This window comes from Penicillium argentinense, assembly GCF_028826775.1.
Source record: "Penicillium argentinense strain IBT 30761 chromosome Unknown utg000009l_segment0_segment0, whole genome shotgun sequence".
Classification (NCBI taxonomy): domain Eukaryota; kingdom Fungi; phylum Ascomycota; class Eurotiomycetes; order Eurotiales; family Aspergillaceae; genus Penicillium; species Penicillium argentinense.
In genome coordinates, this window is record NW_026622668.1 from 2,600,004 (window position 1) to 2,617,428 (window position 17,425).

Below are 17,425 nucleotides of genomic sequence, written 5' to 3' on the forward strand. Positions count from 1 at the left end.
AGACCCGCGCCGGTTCCTGGATATCCTTCTACCTGTCCTGTTTGTCGTTCGTTTTCTCTGTTGCCTAGGACGCCGTCTCTTGTTCCGCTTGAAACATGCGCTGAGACTTCACATCTTTGCCGCCTTGACCATGCCCACCGATGCGGCGGCTCTCCCCTCTCCACCGGACATACCACCGTGGAAGGACGAAAGGCGTCCTTACGCGGTGGGGGCAACATGCATTCCAACGGCCAGGTCACCAGACCGAGCTCTTATCAGAATAGCACTCTTCCAAGCCCCCGACCGAGATTCCCCAATATCAAAGACCTGCAAGACCAGGCTGCTTGGTTGAATGTGAACGAGAACACGCCAGTAAGTACCTATGGGGAACCTCCGCAGCCGGCGGGGACACTCGCTCACCTGATCCACAGCTCGAAGTCCTCCTTGAAACCGCCTCCGAAGCAATCGTCCGGGCTAAGGAACTCGCAGACAGTGAGCCCGACAAGGCTTACGTGCAATACCTCCGTGCCTCGGAAATCACCGTCAATACCATCCCGCACCACCCCAACTATCGGACCGCTACTATCCCACATCCTGGATGGCATAAGGAATTCGCGGGTCTGATGATGGTAAGTTCTCTATTGTCTACCAATCGCCTTGACGTCGCATAGGTCCAGGGTACTATCCCTGTCGCCCATCGACGTTCTTTACCCAATCCTTATGCCCACAATCGCTGACGAAGCGCTTTCCGGATAGGCGGTGCGCACCAAACAGGGCACGATGGACGCGATCAAGCAAGAAATTATCGAGGACAATCTTCGGAGCAATGTACAACCAACTGGGTCTTATACAGCACCCCCCTTCAACACACAGACACCGACCACTCCACGGGGCCGTGAGAATCGCAATTCTGACGCGGACTCTGTGAGAATGCCCAGCCCGACACAATTTCAGCGAACCCCCGATTCCCAGGCACAGCCGAAGAGATTCTCGAGCCCTGCAGAAGATATGCTGGCCCAGCGGTTTGCGAGGCTCAAGACTTCTCAGACGCGCGACAATGAGCATGGCGACAACGTGCACCCCACCTCTGCTCCCTCGGTGCCTGCAGGTCAGGTTTCCGCATCTACCTCCAACGCTCCTCCGGCTAACTATGGATCTCCACCTCGTCGCCCTCTTGGTCCACGAAGCATGGGGTCCTCAACTCATGTCCCGGCTGTTCCACCCAAGCTTCCTCTCACGACGACATCCCTTCCACGTGCACCCGACCCCACCTACAGCCCGCTCTACACTGTTCCGTCACAGCCTCCACCAAACCCTCCACGAACTTCTACTGAAGGCACGAGATCGTTCAACCAACGCTACTCGCAATTCACAAACTCTCCTCGCGGTAGCCCGAGTCGCGGGTCCGACCAAAGCCCGTATAGATCACGAACGCCGAATGGCGTCCACTCAGCGCGCGAAACGCGAAGCAACTCGCCCGATTTACCCCATTCCCCTGCTATCTCGGCCCAAGATCTCTTGGAATATCTTCGAAGATTCAATGTATTACTGGTCGACGTCCGGTCTCGAGACCAGTACGACAATGGCCACATATACGCTAAGTCCATCATTTGTATCGAGCCAGTGGTTCTGAAAGAGAATGTATCCGCGGAAGAGCTCGAAGAACGGCTCGTTGTGTCGCCAGAACATGAGCAGGGTTTGTTCGAGCGACGGAATGAGTTTGATTTGGTCGTTTATTATGATCAAAATACGGAGTCGGTCAGTTATCTGGTAGGCTCGCCCGCCGGGACCACAGCACCACATCTGCGAGCTCTTTACGACACCCTTTATGAATTTAATGAGTATAAACCGCTAAGGAGTGGGCGTCCTCCAGCGCTCCTGATTGGAGGACTGGACGCATGGATTGACCTTATTGGACAGCAATCGCTGGCCACATCATCCACTGCTACTGTAATGGGATCGCTCCAGAGCAAGCGGCCTGTTGCCAAGCCTGGTAGACCTTTGGGCCGCGTGCCAACTATGGCTAGTGCCAATTCAAGCTTGGAGGTTCGCAAGAGAAGACTTCGCGAGTTCACTCCGCTCAACTCGGAAGAATTGTCGGCATGGATGGAAAGGTCCAAAAACGAAGAGATTGACACCAGTCACTATCTCGAAGAGGAGCCGCCGACGGAAGAGCCCCTAGAGGAGCCGGGTGTTGCAGAACCTTTGACACCATTTGTTCACAACTACGAGGACTTCCTTCGTCGTTTCCCTGAACCACACCATGTCCAGCAGTCAATGACACGACCCGAGTCCAAGCCAGCTCCTCTTCCAATGCGAATGCCAAGTTTCCCTTCTCCTGTGCCCACAGCTCCGTCACGACCACCCCCGGCAGTTCCTCGCCCCAGCTACAGTGGTGTATCGGATGGTCGACAGATTCAGCCCCATCTGGAGCGACAGAACTCCGCGACCCGCACCGCTTTGTATACATCGAACTCGCTTCTCAGTCGTCTTAAACTTCCGAGAACGGGGCTGACAAATTTTGGTGTTACCTGTTACATGAACTCTACGCTTCAGTGTCTGAGTGCAACTGTAATGATGAGCAAGTTCTTCATTGACAACCGGTTCCGATACTATGTGCAAAAGAATTGGAAAGGGTCACAGGGTGTGATGCCCGGATTCTATGCCAATCTCATCCGGTCTCTATGGAAGAATGATGTGGAAGTTATCATGCCGAGTTCTTTCCGGAACCTCTGTGGACGGTTGAACCGAGAATGGGCCATCGATCGTCAACAAGACGCCAAGGAATTCTTTGATTTTGTGGTAGACTGTCTTCACGAAGATCTGAATGTGAACTGGCAACGGAACCCACTGCGACCCCTGACGATTGCCGAGGAGATGCAGCGCGAGCGCATGCCTGTGCAAAAAGTATCCCGTATTGAATGGGATCGGTACTGCCATCGAGAGGAGTCATTCATATCGTCCCTCTTTGCTGGGCAGCATGCCAGTCGGCTCCGCTGCACGACTTGCCACCAGACGTCAACCACCTACGAGGCCTTCTACAGTATCAGCGTTGAGATTCCACCAACGGGTAGTGCAGATATCTATCAGTGTCTCCGGAGCTATTGCAAGGAAGAAATGCTGAGCGGCGATGAGGTTTGGAAATGCCCACATTGCAAATGCAAGCGCATGGCGACGAAGCAGATCTTTATCACACGGGCCCCGCAGATTCTGGTCGTCCACTTCAAACGCTTTTCAGCCTCCAAGACACAGAGTGCGCGCAAGATTCACACTCCGATCGAGTTTCCTCTCCACGGCTTACGGATGGATGAGTTCCTGATCCGCAACCCGGCACAGGTGCCAGACCCCGCGGCGGCTCCCTCTATGGATCCGACGGTCCCTCCGTTCACCTATGATTCATTTGCCGTGCTACGACACATTGGGTCGTCCATGGGCAGTGGTCATTACATCTCGTTGGTGCGTGACGCGGAGCGGCAGTGTTGGCGACGATTCGACGACGAGCGGGCGACTGACTTCAACCCGCGCGATCTGCGGGCGCGCGACCGGCTTCAGAACGAGCAGGCATACATTGTTTTTTATGAGCGAGTCCCAGCGAAATGAGCGTGATTTTCTCTGCTTTTCGAGTTTTTTTTCGCTTTTTCCTGATGCTTTCGTTACTTTTATGCATGTCACGATAGCCACGATTTGGATAGAAACTGCGACCTGCGAGACCCCATCTAGCACCGGTCCGGGTATATACACCAATTATACCATTACCATGACGACTTTGGCTTTCTTCTGCCTAGTAGTTACTTCTCTGCTAGTCCTACGGGTGGTCTCTCGGATGATCACAGCAGGCCAAATCATTGCGGTTGGTCGACGGGCCCAATTCCATGCATTCCGCGCTGTCAACAGGCCGATCGCACTACCCGGGCAGGGCAATACCCGAGGGACCGGCTATGCGGGTCTGACGATTGCCACCGCTCTCATAGGCGCATTCAATCTGAACCCGATCTTCCTGGGTATTCCCATTACCCCAGAGGTACATCAATTACATCAATTACGGGGTAGAGGGTCGGGTAGTGTGGTGCATTGGGCTCAGGGCCGATGTTTACTACGCGGAGGATGGATATACAACCTCGCCGTCTTCCGCTGGGGACACAACTTCATATGCGCCGAGGCCCGAATAAGCAGCTGCTGATTCGTCCGTCAGTGAAGAGACCGATCGTCTCGAATTGCACGGGGGCGTGCGGGAGACTGGACGCAGCGCATACGAGCAGTTGAGACTATATCGTCAAGTCTCTTCGAGAGTAGTAACTGGAGAGCCGTAGACCCAGTAAACAGAATACTGTTGGTAATACATACCTCGCACTCACCGGGTGGCAGCCACGGCAGGTCCAGAAGACCCGCGTGGAGAGACCGCCCTTGGCGCACGACCCCAGTGTCAACTCGGCCTTCTTCTTCCTCCTCAGCCTTTCTCTCCTCTTCACGTTCCCTGCACATATCGCCTGCTTTCTTGTCCAGTTTCTGCCCCGTGAGTGCTGCCCTCGTCCGCGTTCCGCTGCTTCCCCTGAGTCCAACTCGGTCTTTTTGCTCTCTCCGATCTGGACGGTGCAGAAATTCCGACCTCCTCTTTCTCTCCACCTTCCACCCTCCGCTTCGTTGACTCCTCAATCTGTCCTCCCAACTAACACTTTCTCGGTTCTCGCCGCAATAGTCTTTCCCACTTCACCATGTCTGAGTCCAAGGAATTCACCCTCCAGGAGGTCGCCGGCCACAACACCAAGAAGGACCTTTACATGGTCATTCACGACAAGGTCTACGACTGCACCAGCTTCGTCGATGAGCACCCGTACGTGACCACTTTCCTCCCATACACCTCATCCTACCCCTCTTCCTTTGATCCCGGGGCCAAGCCAACCCCGTCACCCGGGCCATGCCCTTGTCGCAAATCCCCGATGGCTCCATCCCCTTCTCCCTTTGACTCAGTCGAGTCACACAGACTGCGCACACTTAGCACAAGAAAGTTATGAGAATAAAAAGGCTGACTTTGTTTGAATAGTGGTGGTGAGGAAGTCCTCCTCGATGTTGGTGGCCAGGACGGCTCCGAGGCTTTTGAGGATGTCGGCCACTCCGATGAGGCGCGTGAGATTCTCGACGGCCTCCTTGTCGGTAGCGTGAAGCGCATGGTATGTGCTCCTCCCGGTTCTCTCATTTTCCCTTTGTTTTACTCTCTGCCTATGCGGAGATGGGATCTTCAGTCATGACCATCGCTAACTCTACCAAGCCCGGTGACCCCGAGCCCAAGCCCCAGGCCTCCACTGCCACCTCGTCGTCTTCTAGCTCTGGCTCTACTGGCTTCGGCGTCGGTCTCTACGCCATCATCCTGATCGGTGGTGCCATTGCCTACGGTGCCTACAACTACCTCGAGGCCCAGCAGCAGCTGTGAATTGGGCACGCTTATGAGGAAAGCACTGTTGGAACGTGCTAGAAAGTGGGGGTGTGAGGAGAAGGGTGCATAAAGAGGAATTGCTGGCGCGCCCACACATTTGGTGCCGGAATCATCTGAGGGGAAGACTAAAAGAGCAAGACTGCGGGGAGCAAAGCAGCGATATCATTTCTTCGGGTATTTTGGGGTTTCGCTTATAATTATGTTTTGTTGGCATCCTGATTGTCTGATGTCTGATGTTCATCTTTTTTACACTTTTTTTCCATGGATATCGCTTTTTCGACTGGGAGCCTGTTGTTATTCTTGAACCTACCCGGGCAATTCGGTGTTCCGCATTGACTTTGCGGGCGGCGACGAACCGGGCAGACTTCGGCGAGCGCAGCGCGGAACTCTTTTCTCCTTTCGGCGAGCGTTGCCGCCTGCCAGCTGGAAAGGTGGGGGCCAACTCTGCAGTGCGGGCAAGACCCCCTCGCGTGGGGAGATAGAGGCCTTTTTGTTTCTACGCATATATTAATAGACCGATATCAGGATCGTCCCTCCCAGACCAGCATCCAGATCCTTTGCCCGGCCCACCCTGTTCGTAGCAGTCCACCCGACTGACGGGAAAGGTAACCTTCTCCGCAGAGGGTCCTTCCCAAGAGATCCATTCTAGGAACCCACTGGCTAAAACTACATTATTAATGCCATGGGAGAGGTCAAAATCAGATCAGTTTGGACTTGAAGTATTGTGGATTATTTTTGTACCTGATCCGGGCAGCTTGGGTATTCCATTTTGATTCCATGAGGGTTTCCTCCAAAATAAGCTGTTCTATGGCCCAGAACTCCAAATAAGTGCAAACGACTCAGATCTATCCTACATGCTCGGGCGGTATATATTTTAATTGATCCATCCTTTCGGTCCAGCCCAGTCGCCCTTGACCATCGAGTTGTAGTACACCCAAGGGAAGAAGTCCTTTTTCAGGTGGTAGAACGACCGACGCGGGACAGCCTGGTCAACACCGAACCAGTCACCAAAGGTCTCCTTGGGCACTCCGCCGTACTTGAACTCGGCCAGCAGAACCTTGCCGTACTCGGTCAGCAGTGGGCACGAAGTGTAGCCATCGTAGATCGCATCGGCCTTCTTGCCCTCCATCGTCTGGAGCAGGTTCCGCACGAGGATGGGCGCCTGCGAAGTGACCGCAGCCGCGGTTTTGGAAGTAGGCAAGCTGGAAGCATCACCAGCCGACCAGACATTGGTGAACTTCTTGTGTTGGGTAGTTCCATCGTCAACATCGACGAAGCCGCCCTCGTTCGCGAGAGCGCTGTTCTTGATGAAAGCGGGCGCACCCATCTTGGGCACAACGTGCAGCAGATCGAATTTCTTCGAGACCTGTTCCTGACCATCTGGCCGGGCAAATGTCGCGGTGTTACCGTCAATGGCGACCAGATCGTGCTGGAAGAGAGCGTTGACGCCGCGCTCCTGCTGCATGGCCGTCAGGACCTGGTTGTACTTCGGCACACCGAACATGACCGGCATGCCGGTAGCAAAGTTGATCTGAATAGCCGACGATGACGGACTGGACGGATCATACCGACCCGCGCGCTTCCAGTGATCCAGCGCCAACCACATGATCTTCTGAGGGGCACCGGCGCACTTGATGGCGCCAGCGGGTTGGGTGAAGAAGGCATTACCCTTCTCCAGCTTCTGGATGGTTCCGAAGACCTTGCTGACGCTGTCATAGCCGTAGATCGAAGAGACGGGTGCAGAGGCATCGGCCAGCGCCTCGGGAAGGCCCTTGATAGCACCCCAGTTGAGGGCAAGGCCGGGCGCAACGATCAATTGCTCGTAGTTGACGCTGTCGCCATTGCCGAGAGTAACGATGTTCTTCTCCGGTGCGAAAGTGGCCACGCTGTCATTATAGTGCTTGAGCTTGGGGTCGATGAGACTCTTCATGGGTCGGCGCAGCTCTTCCTTCGTCTTGAGACCGCCGCCGACGAGGGTCCAGCCGGGCTGGTAGTGGTGGAACTCAGCCGGGTCGACCACAGCAATGTCATCCTGCTTGAACTTGCCTGATTGCAGCAGCTGGTGACTGACGGCCAGGCCGGCTGTACCGCCGCCGACCACGACGACCTTGTGGTTGCGGGCGGCACTGACGGGTGAGGCAGTTGCGAAGGTGCGGATGCTTGGCACTGGCGCGCCAGCCGCAGCGCGAGCAATGAACATTATGGCTTTCTTTTTCTGTTAGGTTCCCGAGGCTAAGTCGAGATTGATGAACCAAAGTCGGACCTGGAGTAAAAGGGGGGTGGAGGATGGAAGTCAAGAAATAAAATGGAATGACGCGAGACGCATTCGTCTCGGCCGGTGATCGACCGGAACTTTAGTTCGTTTTACCGATTACGCTGTCTGTACGGGCTCCACTTTGTTCCTCTGGCATATCCGGTCTCCTGCCAGTTGCCCGTCCAAGCTGCAAATCAAGTCAGAAGTCTCCGAGCGGAGACTTCTTGATACACTGGAATTATTCACAGTCGCCGACCCAGCATTCGGCGATCAAGGGATCCCCGAGTGTCAGGCCATTTAAGCCGCAACCGACCAAGACACCAACGTGCTTAGTATCAGTCCAAAAATCACCGTCGACCAACTCCCGAAACTTTTTTCGAACTGTCGCATTTACAGAAAGCATAATCTCAGCATGAAAGCCTTTCGCTCTCCTATGGCCTATGAGTGGTCATCGATCGGACGAGTGCAATATATCAGACCAGCAGCTATTCCTTCCGTGGCGAACTGTCGTCCCCAAAGCAATCTACGAGACACCAAGGCACTGTTCGCTACTAAGGCATATTCCCAGCGACCATTTCCAAACAGACCTCTAGGGCCCCATAGAAATCGCACCCACACTTCTCCACCCAGCACAGTCCGGGGCCGGCGTCAAGCCCGAGGCGCATACAGCACTAGCGCTACATCATCCACGATGCCGACCATTCACAATTTATTCGAACCCGTCACGGGAACATGGCAGTTCATCGTCGCAGATCCATCTACCCTCTCTGCGGTCATTATCGATCCAGTTTTGGATTATGAACCAGCTACCCAAGTCATTACTACAACCGCCGCCGATGCTTTGCTAGCCTATGTGAAAGAAAAGGGCTACAAAATCGAGAGAATCCTTGAGACACATGTCCATGCAGATCATCTCACTTCATCTTCGTATCTACAGCATCGATTGAGTCAAACCCAGGGATTCAAGCCACCAATCGGCATTGGCAAGCGCATTACGCAGGTCCAAAATTTGTTCGGTCGACGGTACCAGATCGGGAAAGAGGAATACGAGCAGGTTTTTGATAATCTATTCGAAGATGATGAAAGCTTTGCCGTGGGCGAGTTGACGGCTACCGCTCTTCATCTCCCGGGACATACCCCAGATCACCTTGGTTACAAGATTGGAGGTATGTATCTTTCGTCGGTCAATCCAAAGATTCAAACCACTAACGCATGTGTATCAGATAATGTAATCTGTGGTGACTCTCTGTTTCACGCCGACATTGGCACCGCGCGCTGTGATTTTCCCGGGGGTGACGCAAAGAATCTGTTCAAGTCTGGCCGCAGGCTCCTGGATCTCGATGAGCATGTCAAGATCTGGCCAGGACATGACTACCCACCACCTGACCGAGAGCCTGTTCCATTTCTGACCGTTGGAGAGCATCGGCGTTTGAATCGCCACATCAAGGATTCAATCTCCGAAGAACAATTCGTGAAGATGCGGACTGAGCGCGATGCCAGCTTGAAGGAGCCCAGGCTGCTACACCAATCACTACAGGTCAATGTTCGGGGCGGGCGACTTCCTGCTCCAACTGAGTCTGGACAACGCATGCTTCATTTACCTTTAAAGTTGAATGGGCTGGAGTGGTAGTACCACCCAAATTCAAGATTGCTAGATTGCTCCCGCGAGCAAGACCCTGGCATGGTGAACAGTTCTCGGCGCGAATTTACTCCTCAATGTACGAGCTTATGTATCAATAGAATGACTTTATCCATCCCAATTGAGTCTATACTTGCTCCCTCTGGCGTATTATTGCCTTATCGTCAGCAGTAACGATACAGTATAGTCGGCGATGGTGCAATCCTTTCTCGTCCGAGAGGCCATTTCTCGCCCGAATGAGCTTTCTCTCGTCCGAATGGATATCTCTGCGTTCACCAGGGCCTTCCGGCGAGTATCAAAGATCGATATACAGACAGGGAAAGACAGGAGACCAAGGGAGGATCTTTTATTAGGCTCAGATGAGCAATATCCAGCCCCCATCACGCGCGAAGAGTCCGGGGTAACCTAAGGCATAGTCGCTGCTCGGTGGGTCGCCCGCGGCCAATCGGCGACCGGCCTGCCGCTGGTGCTTTGGCACACTGAAACGTCATGGCGGATCAAGTTCCGCCGTGCAGACCCCGTTTGGGGCTCTAGACCGAACGGAAAAAGTGGCATATAACCCTGTTAAAGTGACCGAAATTCACTTGTTGAAGAAGGTATTTATCAAGGGAGAATATCCACACCCGGGGGAGTGTGTATAGGGCAGAGTTGGTGTACGAGCAGTAACCGGGGCACCTCGCGCAGGTTCCACGTGGGACCCGCGTTGCGCAACCCGGGAAATCGCGATTTCGTGGCGTTCAAATCAACTCAATCTATACTCCTATATCCAGGTCTTCTTAATCCCTCCATCATCCTCCATACCATGGCAGCCTTCCTACGACGCCTTGTTCCCGCTCGGGTCGCCAACACCGGCTCCCAGCAACGCGACCACCACGCCAACGAGCGCACATTCCTATCATGGACCAGAGCAGGCCTCGGCTTCGCGGCTATGGCGTTGGCCCTGGACCGTCTCGACGCAATTGATCGTCTTCTTCACAAGCAACTTGGTCTTGGGTTGACGGTTGCCCGCCAGCGGAAGGGACAGGCCAACAATGAGGCTGGCTCCGAACTTGAAACGGCTCTGGCTCCGAAGAAGACGGTGTTCCAGGATGGTATCTCTGCTTCTAAGATTTGCCAGTTACTTGGTGTTTGGTGCTTGGGTTATGGGTTCTTTCGTTACTGGTCGATGCGTCGGTATCTGCTTGTAGGACAATTTGTTCCTGCCTTTTGGGGACCGGTTTTTATGACCTGTGGGAGCTTTGGGGCGTTTATGACTTTGGGATTGCAGATGCAGCTGAAGCATCCCTCGCCGGATCAGTGATCGGGCTGTTATTTTTGATTCGGTCTGGCGTTGCTTTTTAGATTTTGTACATGTATTTAGATATAGAGATATAAGGGGGATTGATTGACCGTCAGTATTGAGATACTGAGGATTTGATAGAAGGCAGGGTCGGGGCATCATATGGTCACTGCAAAGACAATAACGTACACAATGAATGAACTCGCCGTCTTGCAACATCACGAACAGTGGGAACCTCCAATTAAGTAATGATTCGCATTAAATTACCTCCACTGTCCTTTCCATTGCCCGGCATTCTCCACACCTTTCGCGACAGACTTGGTCCCGTCCTCGAGACCAGTCCCAGCATTTCCGATCGCATCTCCAACGGGTCGCCCAGCGCTACCCGTAGCACTGTTGATAGTATCGCCGAGGCCCCGAGTCGCGGCGCCTGTCACACCGCCGACCGTGCGAGTAACACCTCCGACTGTGTTTCCCAGGGTGGATGTCACCCACTTGGCAGCGCCGGTTGCGCCTTGGTCTTGTGAGCCCATTTTTATGGTGGTTGTTGGTTGGTTTGTTGGTTGGTTTGAGATGGAGAGGTCCGGAGATCGTATATTTGGTTCAGCCCAAATGGAATTTCGCGGGGGGAGGGATCTCGGAGCGGAATGTGGATTCTTTTGTCTTCGGTGTGGGAGAGATCAAAAAAGTGTTGAGATGATTTATATTGACCCTCTCCCTATGATGTCATTGTTTACGTGGGCCATGGTGCCTGTGGCTGCACGGGGATGTGTTCGTGATACATGCTCATCATAGAGTAGATGGCGAGTGTGATAGGTGCGAGGTTTTTCTTTGAACAGGACTTGCCACTTCATCCCATACATACTTTTGAATATTGTTTAGTGTAGCAAGGTATTCGATCCAAGTCCCTTCCGTAGCGACTCGGAATTACATGTGCCCGATCCAGCGGGGTGGTTTTTATCAGATCTAATGCCACAAGGCCTCGGACAATCAGAATAGCGGGTTTCAAATCGACAGAAAAAGCGACGAAAAAGAATTTTGATGAGTTTTGTGAATCTCTTTCGCGTTAATCACTTCCTAGCGAGTTCCTGTTTCGAAAAACTGCAGGGTAAATTATCTCACCAGCCATACCGGTCCCTCGACAATGTTTAATTTTCCGCTAGTATAGCGGGCGCCACAATCTCACTACGGCACAGCCTTGCTGACAGCGCATTACTCAATGACATCCACGCCGCAGCGACAAGGCCAATGTTCACTTTACCTCTCAGCCCCACACCTAACCGAAAGGACTCTCCAATTGTTCCACGGTTCCCCTGTGCCCCTATCGCATCTACCCGGCTATACTACTAGTCTATACAACTGCCTTGCGGCGATTGTGTCGGGTTGATGGAGCCTTGTCACACAAACTTCGCGGTTGGAATTTTGGGTTTGGCTGGCCTTTCCAGCACCTGCCCGGATGCCGCCGAACTGATCGGGTTGTGGAATGACTACGACGCCGACTATAAATGCCCTAGCCGCTCAGTACAATGCCCAGAAGCTTCGACTCGCGAGATGAGGCATGTCAGTTGGGCTGGAAGATGACGAGCTCTCATACGAGCACCATGAGCTCCTAGATGATCCAAAGACCAGTCAGTGCCACGGTCAAAGACTCACTGTTAGCCATCAATAATGTTTGCCGCGACGAAGAAAAGTCCTTTCCGTTGGCTGCCATTGGAAAAGAGAAGCAGAATTTCAAGGACCAATTGTTTCAGCGCCATGCACCCCGGGATTCGAAGCGGCAGAAGCTGAAGTGGGTGCTCGGGACGAAAGCCAAAAGGGCCGGCCGGGTGGAACAGTTTTCGGCGCAGGTGGAAAGCCTCTACTTTTTGATTTCAATCGAGGAGGCCAAGAAGGGCTGGGGGAGGAAGTCAACTCGGGATCAGTAGTGTCGCACAAGGCTTGCGAGACTGATGATAATATCCTTTCCGTCCAGATGAGGTCTTGGAGAGCAGAGCTTGGAAAGAAGAGATCCGAGAAATTCTGCAGGGTATCGAAATGCAGATGGAAGGTTCGTATCATTCGTTTTGTCTGAATCTCACAGTCCGATTGTTGATAATGGTAGATGAGATACGACGCGATATTCATGCGTGGCCTCTCGGCGCTGTCTCCACGAATGAGTTATATGACATATTCGTCGGGAAGCGGATCGAAGGCACCTGCGATTGGGTTTTGAACCAGTCATGGTTTCACCATTGGACTGGACCCGACTTCCCAGACGGACGTGCTAAAATCCTTTGGATCAATGGACCCGCCGGTTTTGGAAGGTCCATCATCTGCGCAGGGGTTATTGAGGACATGTCCTTAAAGCTCGAGGAAGACCCGGTTGCCTATTTCTTCTTTTCGTCTGATTTCGAAGGCCGGAAAGATCCATTTTTCGCAATCAGATTGTGGCTCTCTCAGCTTGTCCCATACCCAGTGGTGTTTGAACTGTTTCGTGATAGATGGTCAGGCCGCCCTGAGCAAAAGGCGACTCGGGGCGACGTACTCAAACTTTTCCGAGAAGTTGTCACAGCTATCCCGCAGTACACATTCATATTGGATGGCCTCGACGAGTGTGGCTGGACTGGCGTTAGCTCAAGTGTTGCCAGTGATAAACTGGTTGCTTGCTTCCTGGAGGAATTGAGACGAGCTGTTTCTGCTACTTCTTCCCAAATATTGATAGTCAGTTGCGATGAGCCAGAGATCCGAAGTGCTCTTTCAGGCCAACCTGACGCCGAAAACGTCTCAGTAAACCAATACAAGATCAGGCCAGAAGATGTCCAGTCGAATGTGGAAGTTTTCTCACCTAGTGTCGTCGACAAGAAGCTTATCGTCCAGGCCGACGGCGGCTCGAGAGGATATTGCCCATTCGCTGGCCGAGCGGTGTAACGAGTAGTTTCTCTGGGTGAAACTCCTAAGAAGACCATCTCCGCAGTGGCAAGAGCCAGAAGAAACTCGAACAGGCAATGTACTCCACTCCTCCTGGGCTCGAACATACCTACGACCGGAACTGGGCGAGAATCTCGAACCTCCCCAAGGACGATCGCGATCGGACAATCTCTCTCCGATAGGCTGCATTTGCACTTCGACCTCTCTCAGTCTGCGAGATCACCAGGGCCTTGTCGAGCAGCCGAGACTGTGATGAAATCCAACTTGACGAGCTCCCTGGCTGTATTGACGAGGACGATATCAACACCGAAATCCTCGACCTCTGCGGGTCACTCGTTGAGGTCCGAAGCTCTCACGCAGGATGTGAGCCTGGGTTGAGGACAGTACACTTGGCTCATTTTTCTGTGAAGCAGTACCTGATGTGTACCCTTACCGGGCAGTGCAGACTCTTCCAAGTCAATGCCAGCTTGAAGCCTTCCAGCGAAGCTATGGAAAATACTCAACTTGCCAAGATGTGTCTTTGTTATGTGGATTGCGAAGACGTGTGGCCGGAGGTCCCTGAGGACGAATAAGAAGAGCAGGAAGGGGAGGGGGAAGGGGAGGGGGAGGAAGCGGGTGCTATTCTCAGTGCCTATCCTGACGACGCTGCTGGATCATGGCATGAACATGCGGCTGCAGGCGATATTCATGATCCGAGTCTAGTGGGCATGATCAACCACCTTGTCAATGTCGAGAATAAGAACTAGGTTCAATGAAAAGATTGGTTTGATTTGAATGACGAAGACGATGGAATACCCAGCGATTCGGACGATTCAGACGACGACGAAGGCGAATTAGACAGCCCAGTCAGCTCCGATGAATCAGAGGATAGTGATGGTTCAGATGCTCAATCGGATTCGTCAAATGCCAGATCTTCGATCACATTCACCGATCCCGAAAAATCACCCGAGCGAAACACTTCCACGAACCCTCTATACTACACCTCTTGGCTCGGCCTTGTAGAGACAACAGAGCTCCTGTTGGAAGCCAGGTATTCAATCGATGAACAAGGCAAATGTGGATAAACTTCCTTCGCTGCTGCCTGCCGACGCGAACATAAGGATATTGTCAAGATGCTGATTGACAAAGGAGCCAATATGGAAATTGCAAATGATTACGATCACACACCTCTTCATGCGGCATTGTTGGGAAGATTACGAAGTGGTCGAGTTTCCCCTCGAAAAGAGCGCAAGCATCACCGCAGGCACTCCGCTTCATTGTGCTCTGAAATCACGTCATAACAAAGTCGCTGAACTCATTCTTGAGCTGAGGGGATTACAATGCCAGAGATCAAGGCGGAATGGTAACTCTAGTGGGAATTGTGACTTTCGAGGAGAATCTCGAGATGGCTCGGTTACTCTTGGACATGGATGCCGACTTTGAGACTACTGACGACGACGGAATGACACCTCCTTATAGTGCCTCAAACCAGGGCCACTCGGAAATTGTCCGCATATTGCTAAGCAAAGGGGCAGAAGTCAACTTCCCAAGCAATACCGTGGGTATCGGTGAATGCTGCTTCCGATGAAGGTTTCCCGGAAATTGTGGAAATGCTCCTGGAAAAAAGCGCTGATGCCAACATTCCAAGTGACAACCAGTGGACAGCTCTACATTCTGCCTCGCTCAAGGACGACCAGAAAATTGTACTCATGCTACTTGACCACGGAGCAAAGATTGATTATCCCACCAATTACGGATGGACCCCATTGTTAACTGCCTCGTTGGAAGGTTACCACGACGTTGCGAAGCTCGTTCTTGAATCCGAGGCGAATGCAAACTATGCAGATGTGGATGGATAGACAGCTTTGATCCTAGCAGCGAGGGAAGGGCATGTTGATATCGTCAAACTCTGCATCGAACATGGGGCAGACGTAAACCATGCAGATAACACCAGTGGAACAGCCCTGTTAAATGCTGTGGAGAAAGCAAGCTACGAGACGACCAGAATTCTTCTTAAAGCTGGAACTGGTCCAAACCGAGCAAATGTGGATGGCTCGGCCGCCCTGGCATATGCCTCTGAGCATGGACATCTTGAGGTAGCTAAGTTTCTCTTCGAGGTTGGTGACAATTTGAACTTAAAGGATCAGGATGGCGACATGCCACTCAAGTGGGCGGCAAGCGAAGGCCATATGGATATGGTTAAACTGTATCTCGACAAGGGCGCAGCTGTAGATGCCCGAGGCCTCGGTGGATGGACGCCATTGGCCGCTGCCTCCTCCGACAGTCATCTGAAAATTGTGGATCTGGTCGAGAAGGGCGCTGATCTTACAATTCCTGACAGCGACGGACAAACAACCCTTTTCCGTGCCTGTCAGAGTAAAGATGATGACCTGCAATCGCTGAGTTTCTTCTGAGAAGCGGAGCAGATCTCGCGGTCTCAGATATGGATGGGTTTACACCATTTCACTTGGTGTCTGAGGTGGGAAATCTGAAAATTATGAAGCTGCTTCTGTCAAGTTCCCCCAGGTCACCAAGCCTCGCAGACTAGTCTCGACCTTCGGGATAAGTTTGATCGAACGCCGCTGTTCTATGCTGCTGCAAGAGGTTCTGCTGATGTGGTCGAAGTCATTCTACCTCATTCATCGATACACCTGAAAGATCGCTACGGTGCCACGCCAATTTTTGCTGCGGACATAAACGGCCACGAGGAGATTTTCAAGCAATTAGTGTCCTTAATAAAGCGGCAGGTCGACTTTGAGGATGGCCTTGATCGAACCTTGCTTTGGTGGGCGGCGGGAACAGGACAAACTACGAATGAGCGATCTTGTCCTTCAGCTCACTCAGAAACTGGGCATTCAAGACCAGAAAACTAACTACTCGGAGGTAGAATCGTGCCTTGTGTTTGATTTGAAAATGGTTGCACGTTTTGTGATGTGTGCCTTCGGCCTATGCAAAACGACATCTATCTTACCTGTGAAGTCTGTACAAACTTCGACATTTGTCTGCAGTGTGCAGATTTGAAAGTACATTGCTTTGATTTTTCTCATGGATGGGCTTTTCATCAATCTGATGGCCCTGATTCCGGTTCCGACGACAATGATGATGACGATGAAGACGATGATGATAGCGCTGAGGAAAGTGATGAGGATGATAGCGATCACGAGGGAAACTAAGAGATATACTCATATTACCAGTCATTTCTTCAGCATTTGCCATCCAGCAGGTTATTCAGCTCCATGTTACACACACTCCACATAATATATTATTTGTCCAATATCGATACACAGATGAATAGAAAATAGCAGATCCGGCCCCCACCATGACTAATGTCTCCCTGATCAAGAGTTCAAAGCGACGACTCACCACAAACCAGCCAAATCCTCTGCTTTCTGCTGTAAACTGGCATCGTCGCTTGGTTGCTGGCTACATGGTGAATCTCCCAGACTTAGCTCCTTCCGCAACTAGACTCACGGAACACAGACACTACTTTTCTCGACTTCGCGATAGTGTCGGGTCATCCCCAGTGTACCGATAATGTTCGGTTGGCTGAAGCGTCTAGTCTACGGTACCTCAGAGGCTGAATCGGAGTCTAAGATCTCCTCGACTGAACAACCGGTGTCAGGCTCTAGCAGCAAAAAAGCCAGGAGAAAACACGCCCGGGAGGATAGTCGGCGACAACGCGCTCGCGAGCGCCAGCTATCCCGTGAGTTCAATGGCGAAGACTCGAAGTGGGTTATGAAGGGAAGCATGGGGCCTGGCGCGGTATGCTATGGCTAAGTCATAGACTTGGACCAGTACAATATTTGTAAGGACCGGCCTGGTCGAGTTTATCTTTATAGTGTTTTGTTCAGTGAGATATCCTAGTTTTGATACCTGAAAGCAATGCATATGCAATGAAAACACAAGAAGTGAAGTAGATCGAACAAGGCCACCAAAAAAAGGTCACTCGATCACTAG

General features: G+C 52.3%; 12 protein-coding genes across 12 annotated transcripts; 9 read left to right on the plus strand and 3 right to left on the minus strand.

Moving 5' to 3' along the window:
* Window positions 1–130: 130 nt before the first annotated feature.
* Window positions 131–3,579, plus strand: N7532_008548 (putative ubiquitin C-terminal hydrolase; the record flags this gene model as incomplete). The annotated part of the gene is made up of 4 exons (XM_056621040.1): window positions 131–205; window positions 259–351; window positions 411–608; window positions 736–3,579. The coding sequence occupies 4 exons, from the start codon at window positions 131–133 to the stop codon at window positions 3,577–3,579; spliced, it is 3,210 nt and encodes a 1,069-aa protein (XP_056471846.1).
* Window positions 3,580–4,252: 673 nt separating this feature from the next.
* N7532_008549 (uncharacterized protein) lies at window positions 4,253–4,461 on the minus strand (the record flags this gene model as incomplete). Its single annotated transcript, XM_056621041.1, is given in 2 exon segments — window positions 4,253–4,306; window positions 4,324–4,461. 2 exon segments carry the CDS (start codon window positions 4,459–4,461, stop codon window positions 4,253–4,255), a joined length of 192 nt encoding a protein of 63 aa, XP_056471847.1.
* A 230-nt stretch (window positions 4,462–4,691) lies between these two features.
* On the plus strand, window positions 4,692–5,407 carry N7532_008550 (cytochrome b5-like heme/steroid binding domain-containing protein; the record flags this gene model as incomplete). The annotated part of the gene is made up of 3 exons (XM_056621042.1): window positions 4,692–4,810; window positions 5,021–5,147; window positions 5,246–5,407. 3 exons carry the CDS (start codon window positions 4,692–4,694, stop codon window positions 5,405–5,407), a joined length of 408 nt encoding a protein of 135 aa, XP_056471848.1.
* An 877-nt stretch (window positions 5,408–6,284) lies between these two features.
* On the minus strand, window positions 6,285–7,610 carry N7532_008551 (NAD(P)/FAD-dependent oxidoreductase; the record flags this gene model as incomplete). Its single annotated transcript, XM_056621043.1, has 1 exon — window positions 6,285–7,610. One exon carries the CDS (start codon window positions 7,608–7,610, stop codon window positions 6,285–6,287), a length of 1,326 nt encoding a protein of 441 aa, XP_056471849.1.
* A 745-nt stretch (window positions 7,611–8,355) lies between these two features.
* Window positions 8,356–9,294, plus strand: N7532_008552 (MBL fold metallo-hydrolase; the record flags this gene model as incomplete). The annotated part of the gene is made up of 1 exon (XM_056621044.1): window positions 8,356–9,294. The coding sequence occupies one exon, from the start codon at window positions 8,356–8,358 to the stop codon at window positions 9,292–9,294; it is 939 nt and encodes a 312-aa protein (XP_056471850.1).
* An 811-nt stretch (window positions 9,295–10,105) lies between these two features.
* Window positions 10,106–10,603, plus strand: N7532_008553 (uncharacterized protein; the record flags this gene model as incomplete). The annotated part of the gene is made up of 1 exon (XM_056621045.1): window positions 10,106–10,603. One exon carries the CDS (start codon window positions 10,106–10,108, stop codon window positions 10,601–10,603), a length of 498 nt encoding a protein of 165 aa, XP_056471851.1.
* Window positions 10,604–10,845: 242 nt separating this feature from the next.
* N7532_008554 (uncharacterized protein) lies at window positions 10,846–11,115 on the minus strand (the record flags this gene model as incomplete). The annotated part of the gene is made up of 1 exon (XM_056621046.1): window positions 10,846–11,115. One exon carries the CDS (start codon window positions 11,113–11,115, stop codon window positions 10,846–10,848), a length of 270 nt encoding a protein of 89 aa, XP_056471852.1.
* Window positions 11,116–12,676: 1,561 nt separating this feature from the next.
* On the plus strand, window positions 12,677–13,489 carry N7532_008555 (uncharacterized protein; the record flags this gene model as incomplete). Its single annotated transcript, XM_056621047.1, has 1 exon — window positions 12,677–13,489. The coding sequence occupies one exon, from the start codon at window positions 12,677–12,679 to the stop codon at window positions 13,487–13,489; it is 813 nt and encodes a 270-aa protein (XP_056471853.1).
* Window positions 13,490–15,078: 1,589 nt separating this feature from the next.
* N7532_008556 (ankyrin repeat domain-containing protein) lies at window positions 15,079–15,327 on the plus strand (the record flags this gene model as incomplete). Its single annotated transcript, XM_056621048.1, has 1 exon — window positions 15,079–15,327. The coding sequence occupies one exon, from the start codon at window positions 15,079–15,081 to the stop codon at window positions 15,325–15,327; it is 249 nt and encodes an 82-aa protein (XP_056471854.1).
* Window positions 15,328–15,624: 297 nt separating this feature from the next.
* On the plus strand, window positions 15,625–15,882 carry N7532_008557 (ankyrin repeat domain-containing protein; the record flags this gene model as incomplete). Its single annotated transcript, XM_056621049.1, has 1 exon — window positions 15,625–15,882. One exon carries the CDS (start codon window positions 15,625–15,627, stop codon window positions 15,880–15,882), a length of 258 nt encoding a protein of 85 aa, XP_056471855.1.
* Window positions 15,883–15,911: 29 nt separating this feature from the next.
* On the plus strand, window positions 15,912–16,341 carry N7532_008558 (ankyrin repeat domain-containing protein; the record flags this gene model as incomplete). The annotated part of the gene is given in 2 exon segments (XM_056621050.1): window positions 15,912–15,984; window positions 15,995–16,341. 2 exon segments carry the CDS (start codon window positions 15,912–15,914, stop codon window positions 16,339–16,341), a joined length of 420 nt encoding a protein of 139 aa, XP_056471856.1.
* Window positions 16,342–17,002: 661 nt separating this feature from the next.
* Window positions 17,003–17,245, plus strand: N7532_008559 (uncharacterized protein; the record flags this gene model as incomplete). Its single annotated transcript, XM_056621051.1, has 1 exon — window positions 17,003–17,245. The coding sequence occupies one exon, from the start codon at window positions 17,003–17,005 to the stop codon at window positions 17,243–17,245; it is 243 nt and encodes an 80-aa protein (XP_056471857.1).
* Window positions 17,246–17,425: the final 180 nt, after the last annotated feature.